Genomic DNA, 8,703 nt, shown 5'->3' with positions numbered 1-8,703 from the left:
ATTAGTTTGTCAACAAGCTGGCATTTTCTACACGATCTGTGACTGGCGTTTCAGGACAGCATTTAAAAAAGAATTCGGTTCAGGTCTTACGTGTCCAAATTCGCTGTTCCCGTGAAGGTTCATGTATGTTAATATGATACCTCAGGACATGTATGAAGAACATTCCAGTACAACAGTAAAGCAGTGCATTTTTCTCAAATCACAGAATATGTCTGTGACATAACATCACACTCGGTAGATCACTCGGAAACATGACACGTCACATCTTTCATTTAATAACACATCTGCCCATTGCTAAACGACTTGGAAACACAATTTCCCTTCTCGCCCCAGCCATCGGAAACGCCAGGTCCTAACTCGAGAGTCTATCAGCGGAGGATCACAGCAATGACATTTGTCACAAGTCAGTCAGGCACCTGCTCGATCGACAGCAGAAACACCTACATCACGTGACTGAATGCTCAGGGCTTGAGCGGGGCTGCCAAGGAGGGGTTGACATCGGAGAGAGAAGTGTAGCAGGCGGAGGAGGGACCGAAGTACGAAGGTGGGTAGATAGGTGTGGACACGTGCTGACCTTTGCCCGGCCCCAGGAGGACGGGTCCGGGGGAGAGATCACCGTTGAACTGGTCCAGAGTGACTGGCGCCTGGGCGATGGTGATGTAGGTCTGCGGCGGACAGCAGGGGATTTCTGCACAGGAAAAGTACGGTTGGCCAAGAGGGGCATACAGCCGAGTGACACCTGGGAGGAAGTGGTTTTGTCCAGGTGTGATTGTAAACAATTGTAACATGCATGCTAAGTAAATACGCCCGCACACAGAGACATGCACAGTCTCTCTCCCTTGTTCACAGCTTTGTGCATGCACACACTTTCTTCCGTTCGAGTATGCACACACGCTCACACATATGTCACGTCAGAGGAGTAAATATAAATAATTTTAATTTATGGCTAATTTCAAAATACATGAAGTTTGTGGACTAATAAATGCTTACCAAAATGCCGGCACTGACGGCTGATGGGGCAGGCATACAAAGTAAGAATAGTGGGTCAAGGTGTGAGCTCCACGAAGTGTTCTGTGATCGTTAGCTACACCTAAAATGCATAACCCAGATAGCATTATAAACGTTTACAAATGGTCGAAAACTTTTTGTAAACGCTTATAAAATATTTAAATGCTATCAGGGAAATAACTATTCAAGCGAGGCATCGACACACATTAATCTTGTACTCCCATCCCTCCATATACTTGCAGTGTGTTTTGTGCGCTCGTTTGTGTGTGTGTGTGTGTGTGTGTGTGTTTGTATCTATGTGTGTGTGTGTGTGTTTGTGTGTGGGTTTATTCAACGCACCTCCCAGAGTGAAGACGGTGGACTTGTAGGAAGTGCTGCGGGCGGGAGGGTCCATGTCGTCCAGCGTAAAGAAAGACGTGGCCTCCTCCTCTTCCTGCTTTTTCCTCCTCTTCTCCGCTTTCTTCTTGGCGTGGCAACACAGAGCGTAGATGAAAATAACGATAAGAATGGCGACTGCGACGACGAGACAGCCTTCGATGAAGTGATCTCGATCTAAGTCCGTGCCGTCAAACAGAGACATGGCGACACCCGGGGTGGATGGTCAGGATGAACTGAGAGCAGAGGTAAGATCTTGAGACGGGTGTACTGCGTCTTATCGGGTGTGTTTATTTCTGTCTGCGTGCCTGTTCCTCTGTTTGTGGCTTTCTGTGTTCTTGGATGTTTATCTGACTGTCTGTTTGTCGAATCGAATCTCAGAGAACCTAGTTTATGTCATCGTCTGTCTAAATGAAGGCTAGAGACTAGACCACAGACACAGACGTACCATACACATACACAGACATCATCAATGCAAAACTAGTTTCTGTCTGTCAAGAACAAAATAATCTTTGAGGTTCAGTATAACATAGGAACCAAGATCACTGTCTTATTAGGATATCAAACTTATTTGTCGAATGACAAGATCCGTCAGCTGCAGCACTTGATAGTAAGTATCAGCACAAATCAAATACAATTAGATGAAGATGTTCTTAAAATTGTTGTTTTCCCTTTCTAAAACTTCTCCTTTATGCACCCTCCCCATTTTTGTTGTTATTGTTGATAGAAAAGTCAGTACTTACCAGAGAAAGAATCAAGAAGAAGGTCGCAGTCACAAAAGCACAGGCCACCGAAAGGCATGCTGGGATGAGGACGTGCGACATTAATTGCTTTTGTCGCCTGCGACAGATGCCAGCCCTCGACAGGAAGGCTGTGTCTGTGTGCGTGCGTCAGTGCGTGTGCGGGCTTGTGTGCACGTGTGTGTACGAGGTCGAAAGAGAGAGTGATAAATGGAATTCATGTCAGTGCCACTTGGTGTACAGTAATCATGTAAACAGGTGAGCCCTCGCAGTAACGGTCGCTGTTTCACGCACTGCAAAATAAAAAAAAATAATAAAAAAAGACCACAGTCTTTTGGTACCAAACCATAAACATGACGAAGTAGCTAGCAGCTAGAGCAAATTTGAAATATGGACTGTTTACAATCTGGAAGTACAGACAGGAATACCAGCACTAACAATAAAGTCCGCCTACTACATCGTCATCGTAAAAATAATAGCAAGAAAGAAGTTGCCACACCCGGGAAGTGCTATAAATTTAAATCCATCAATTCCAGAAGTAGAATAGACATCAGAAGAGAGCTCAGACAGGAGAACCACTATTTTTGTCTGTTTGTCGCGCCCTGCTGTGCTGCGTTTTGTTTGAAAAGATAATGGGAGCAGAAAGTCTATAAAAAGAACGCGAGTGGTTCACTGTGTCTTGGACATGACATGTCCCACTCACACAAGCACACCTTTGTTCTGGAAAGTTGCTGGCTGGACAAGAACAGTCCTGGGCTCGTGCAGAATAATATTTAAACTAGTTTATCTTTTGTTTCAAAGTCGGGGGAGTGGGGGCAATGATCACAGAGCCAGGGAGAACCCAGTGAACTCTTTTTTCTCTCTTTTCTTCCTCTCTCCATTAGGACACTTAAAGCATTAGTAGTGTTAATGAAAGGCTTATTAAACAGATTTACACACCTCAACATTAGATTATTCTTTCATTTGATTAGTCGAATCGACCCCAACAAAACAATCCTATCGATGCATCTGTCGGGGCAGACGTGATACGAAATCCCAGTAAGGGTGAGCCACAAGTAAGTGAGGTTCACTAAGTGTGAAAAACAAGGAAGTGAGATTCACTAAATGGGTAGGGTAGGAGGGGGAGAAAACAAAACAGGAGAAAAACAGAATCGGTTTTTAGCTGTTTGACAAAGCAGAAAGAAAATCAACAAAACTGTTTTGTTACATGCCAGACCACGATTGAGCCTATATCTGCTTTTATATCTCCTTTCTGAATTCAAAAGAAAATGTCGATGGGGACATTTAAACCCTTAGATTCTACTAGCATGGAACCGCTGTTGCAAACAGATTTGCTCTGGTTGCTTCGGCAATGATGTGGGTCCCTCCCTGACTTTACAGGTTTACAGGGGAGAAAACTCTTCTGTGACATGACAATGAACGCCGATAGTGTTTGTGTCCCTTAGAGCAGACGACCGGAGCACAAAAATGGGTATACTTATCTCACTGACTCAAAGAGATAGGAATACCCTACCGTTTTAAATATTGTGAAGTTTCTTGACACTATGATAATCAAGTTTAGTGTCCTACATGCTACCTGCACAATTTCAGGATGTTAGTTATGTACGAGTATTATGTAGCATTCTATGATGTCAGGAAATATTCCAGCCCGCTGACCTTGAAAATGAAGTGCCTGAAGGTTCTTAACGCTAGACATACCCCTCCCCCCAGCTGTTTTTTTTTTTTTTTTTTTTTTGTTTTTTATCGTCTCCCTTGAAGCAACGGGCACACGAGAAACCGAAAACAAGAAACTTTTCCGAAAAATCCCTGTTTTTCCAGTTTGCCGCGTGACCAGCACTGCAAACTTTTCCCACATAGTTTGGTAAACCTTTTGTTTGCGGCTTGTTTGTCGCTTTAGAAGCCTTTCTAAAAATGTCGAGTTGGTTTTTACTTTTCAACATGGCTTCCATGGCAGCTCGCAAACTTGACTGGACATTAAATCACGGACGTGTGTAGGTGGATTGCTGTTTGTCTGCCGAGACCAACGATTAGTCTTTTGCGAAATTCTTCGCTGCTAGTCTCGGTGAGCCTAAGCAATGAAAGACTAAACCGGAAGCTTTGCACACACCTGCCTCGTTTTAGTAGCTAACTGAAAACAAAAAAATCCTCTGCCAGCAGTCCACTAATGCAAGTTCGTGATACTTGATCACTTGAGTGAATTGTTTATAAATAGATCATGAATTATGGGTCCCACAAACATTTTTTTCCCCGCAAAAAATTCTGTTATAAGAAACAGTCTGTGGTGAATGTGGTAAGTACGTCGGCTATGATTCCAGAGCAGGTTGTTCGAATTTCCAGTTGTGTGTTTTTTTGTTTTTTTTTTTTTAACAGCTATAACTTAACTCAGCTAATAATACTTTCTTTACCATGATTTGACTGTAAATTTGCAATCCAAAAATCTTTTTTTAATTCGTGCAGCCAACAGTCTAATGAAGTACAACTGATGAAATTACGGGTATCACTTGTTTTAGTTTTATCTGGTTTATCGCTAGAATAGTGCGGTCAGTACTAGAATTAAAGCTATAAAGCTACGGGTTGTTGAGTTGTAAACCTGATAACTCTATGTTGCCAACTACCAATACGCCCCTATATATATATATCAATAAATGCAATATACACACACCTATATATACACACATAACACAGAAGAAGAAGCAGCAGGTTGGTCACTCTATCCTCCTGTATTGCCTCTCCCTAGCAGTCCGACCGCCGGGCAATGAGCACGACACGCTTGCTTGGCAGTCAATGAGTTTTTCTCGTGTTGACTTTGTCACGTGACAGGAAAATCTACAAATAACGTCTACAACTAACATATCGCACGTTGACAGCCAGCGGACCCTTGAGTAAGCATCCAGGCCTGGGCTTGTAGTCATGGACGTCGGTTAAGAAACGTTTGAGATGCATTCACAGTATTTTTTCCGGTTGAATCAAATGGTGGACAGGACATATTTCAAGGAAGCCAGACTTCTCCATGTAGTGAATCGTGTATTTTTTAACCAAATAAATGGATTCCAGGACTTTGTTCTATCGACATTAGTTAAACTTTCTCTGAGCCTTTGTCTGCTGTTTCCTACATGCACATGCAGAATGACTGTTATGAGCAATCACTTCAAGGTAGAAGCCCTTTACCACCAAAGCATCCAACAAACCAAAACGAACACAGTTATTCGAGCAGAGGTCGAGACCTCATCAGTATTCAGTATTTAGAAGTAGGAATAACGCAGAAGTCTCTGGGATCCACTTAGAAAAGCTAACTTTCTGTATGTATTTTACTAACTTTTTATATTTACTAAAATTTTTTCCTGTTATACTTTCTTCGCACGTCGTCAAGTCTTTGTTTGTGGAGGAGAATGAGTGGTGGCTGCTGATGTTGTAACGAGTAGCTGATGTGTCAACATTGTACATGACGTTCCCCTGCAGGATTAGCCAATCAGCGAAGTAGGTGTCTAAAGTCATCAATAAAATAAATAAAATAAAAGTAGCTGGAAGCCAAGGGGTTACAAGTCAAGAAGCAAGGAAAGCAACCGTTAACCCTCTTCCTGCCATGAAAGCCACGTCACACGAGGCCGGTCACAATGCTGGCGGGTCGAATCAAATCAAGAAGTACTCGAAGCGGAAAACAAAATATTTTCCTGCTGAACATCGTATTGAATAATTTCTTCTCTCGAAAATGCTCGACACGTCGTTCCAAAACTAAAGCGAGGTAAGAGTAAGCTTGGAAATCAATGAAACTAATATGAAGCTGGTGCTCATAATGGATTAACGTCCGGCAACTCTCTAAGCAAAATTACCTCCCTTTCAAAGAATAGAATCATAGTCGCCACGATGCCAAACTAAACAGCGAGATCATTTTTGACAACCAGTCGATTCCCTCACGACATGGATGAGTCTGACAAATGTAGTTTCCCAGAACCAGTGAGTCTGTTGGTGTGCAAAATGGAGACAAGGATATTGAAGTTTGTCTTTCCATTCCATTCCATCTTCTGTGTGTGTCTGTGTTTGTTTTCTGTTTGTTACTTTTGGTTATGCGGGGAATGATGTGTGCTAAGTGTGATGATGTCATGAGAAAATGAGAAAAGATTGAGAGAGCAGGAATGAGAAGCCTTACTGACATGATGGGCTTTGTGATGCGGGTTAAACAGTTTTATCTTAAAACGATTTTCTTTCAAAAGTTCTAGAACTGTGTTGTGCATTGTATTTTTATAAAGTTGATTATCTAACCACATTTAATGCCAAAAAAGATTTTTAAAATTAGAGATGTGTTGTGCAACTGGCAAACGACAAAGAAGGAAACTGGACAGGTAAGACGCCTTTTGTTCTCCATTTGCTGAAGAAATGTTTTCTATGCAAACCGTGTATTCAAAACATTTTAAATACATGTTTCAGGATCAGATTTAACAAACAAAATATGATAAAGCAATCTACAGTTTCTATAACTAGTTGCCTGCCTGCATCTTCACAAGTAGAATAACTGACTTTTTCTGGCAGCCACTCTGTTGAACGCTTTGATATTTTCTCTTCAAGTTTCGTCAGGCTCTCTCTCTCTCTCTTGATTTCAATAAAGATTATATTCGGAAATAAATCTGTCAAGGAAGAAGCCAGTTTCCCTTTTCTCCCCTAAAAATGAGACATTTTCCGACTTCATGGTAGGACAGGGAGTTGTTAAGACCTCCCAGCCACACTTCCTGTGGGATCGGATGGTCAGAGCTGTGGGGTCAAGAACTGAGAGGCTCACCGGTTCGATATCTGAGTAACGCAGCTCACTTCCTGCAGTCGAACCAGCTGTGGGAACGGGTATCTGACTCCAAAGAATGTTGGGGAAAGTAAGTAAGGAGATGGGCACCACCCTCACATAAAGGTGGCCCCAAGAAAAGTGAAGACTCTGACAGCTCACACAATAGCGACCTGGAAAAGGTCATAGGACGACCTTTACCTTGACCTTTTCCTCAGTGGCTGAATAACGTGCTTCCGGTGATCTATCGTTCTGCAGGATGTTACAGTTTCCGCTCGCTTTTATTCCTTGTTTTTCTACCCTTCTTCACCATTCCATTACTTTTATTTTTATCCTCTTTTTTAAACGTTCTGGTCTGATTCTCTCTACTGGTATGTTTAGTAATTTTTAAAGTGTTTTTTGTTGTTTTTTGCTCTTTTGTTGTTTTTTTTTTTTGCTTGTTTGTTTTCTTTTTCTCTTTTGTTGTTTTGTTTGTTTGTTTGCTTGTTGTTTTGTTTTGTTTTTTGTTTTTGTTTTTTTTGCTTTTAGGGTGCGTTAATTTATTACATTTTACCCTGTTTCTATATCGGGAATTTTGATGACTGCTCGTAATTCCTCTGGATTATTATCCACTTCAGATGACAAAGGACAATGGCAAATGAAACTGTATTAATCCCAATGCGGTATGAAAACTGGCGAAAAATGCTCAGTTACAAAGGTTACGAGGAGAGAGAGAGAGAGAAAAAAGACACAGAAACAGAAAAAGAAACAGAACAAGTGCTAGTACAAGGCAAATGGAGCAACATGGCTAAACACAGAAATATGCAAATTTCCAGCCGACACCCTATTAACACTTGCAGTCCCAGACGCCCATGCGCACACGCAGCGTTCAGTTCATGTGGCTGAGCAGCTTCACTGCCAAGGGTTTAAAAGATTTCAAGTTCCGACTACCTCTGCCGACAGGCAAAAACTCATTTTTTCCATTCATGCTAGGGCATGTTCTGGTATACAAAAATGCTGGAAGCTTTTCTGACAATTTGCTGATCTTCTGCTTGAAACCAATTAAAGACAAACATGAGCAATACTGTTTAAACTGTTCCTATCATGGATAGACAGACAGTGGAACCAGCATAAAAATGAGAAGAAAGGATAAGACTTTCAATGAATGACTGATAAAAGCTGTGATGACTAAAAAAAAAAAAAAAACTTTCAGCTTTGCGAAGAATGTCCATCCTAGTCTATTCAACAGCTTCACTTGTCTGTCAGGAGTCGCGTTTTGTTTGAGTAAAATGCAAACCTCAAGAACCAAGAACAATAGTAAAAAAGAAACAAAGAAAACCCAACTGCTTCCTAATCGAGAATAAATAAATGAGAAGCAGATACAATAGTATCTCAAGATCTTTTATTATTTTATTTTACTCCTGCAATCGTTCTTCGGCTTCGAATATGACATCAATATGTAGAAGCTGACTGCGGAATCCTATCAAGACCAACATGAAGTCAGAACACTCGTAAAGGGAGTTTGCTTTCTCTCACCATTTGAAAGAAAAATAAAGTGAAATGTTTCTATTTTGTGCTTTGTTTTGGTGATGTGTCCATTGGTTTGGTGACATGTTTTGTTCTGTATATATATATATGTGTGTGCTGTGTTATGTGAATTTTGTGTCTTTGCCTTTCTTAAGTAAAGCGCGTTGAGCTCTCTTTTAAGAAGGGAAATTTCCCGAACAACAACAACAACAACAACAACAACAACAACAACAGTTGTTCTTGGAATTAACGGACTTGTGGAAGGCTGAAAGGTAGGGCTCAAAGCTCTTTACACACACACAC

The 8,703-nt window shown here is 41.4% G+C and overlaps 1 protein-coding gene across 1 annotated transcript; it reads right to left on the bottom strand.

The window, feature by feature from the left end:
• Window positions 1–258: 258 nt before the first annotated feature.
• On the bottom strand, window positions 259–2,275 carry LOC112575690. The gene is made up of 3 exons (XM_025257670.1): window positions 2,127–2,275; window positions 1,348–1,619; window positions 259–688 (listed from the first exon to the last, which is right to left on the bottom strand). The coding sequence occupies exons 2-3, from the start codon at window positions 1,586–1,588 to the stop codon at window positions 462–464; spliced, it is 468 nt and encodes a 155-aa protein (XP_025113455.1). The 5' UTR covers window positions 1,589–1,619; window positions 2,127–2,275; the 3' UTR covers window positions 259–461.
• Between the last annotated feature and the right edge of the window lie 6,428 nt (window positions 2,276–8,703).

This window comes from Pomacea canaliculata, linkage group LG11, assembly GCF_003073045.1.
Source record: "Pomacea canaliculata isolate SZHN2017 linkage group LG11, ASM307304v1, whole genome shotgun sequence".
Classification (NCBI taxonomy): Eukaryota; Metazoa; Mollusca; class Gastropoda; order Architaenioglossa; family Ampullariidae; genus Pomacea; species Pomacea canaliculata.
Note: the sequence above shows the minus strand (reverse complement) of the source record. Positions and strands in the feature narration are given on the sequence as shown.

Bases quoted from the DNA above. Each gene is read 5' to 3' on its own strand.
- LOC112575690 (XM_025257670.1), bottom strand. From the start codon at position 1,588: ATGTCTCTGTTTGACGGCACGGACTTAGATCGAGATCACTTCATCGAA. The intron at 689-1,347 runs GTGCGTTGAATA...TTTCCTGTGCAG, and splicing joins CACCGTCTTCACTCTGGGAG to AAATCCCCTGCTGTCCGCCG.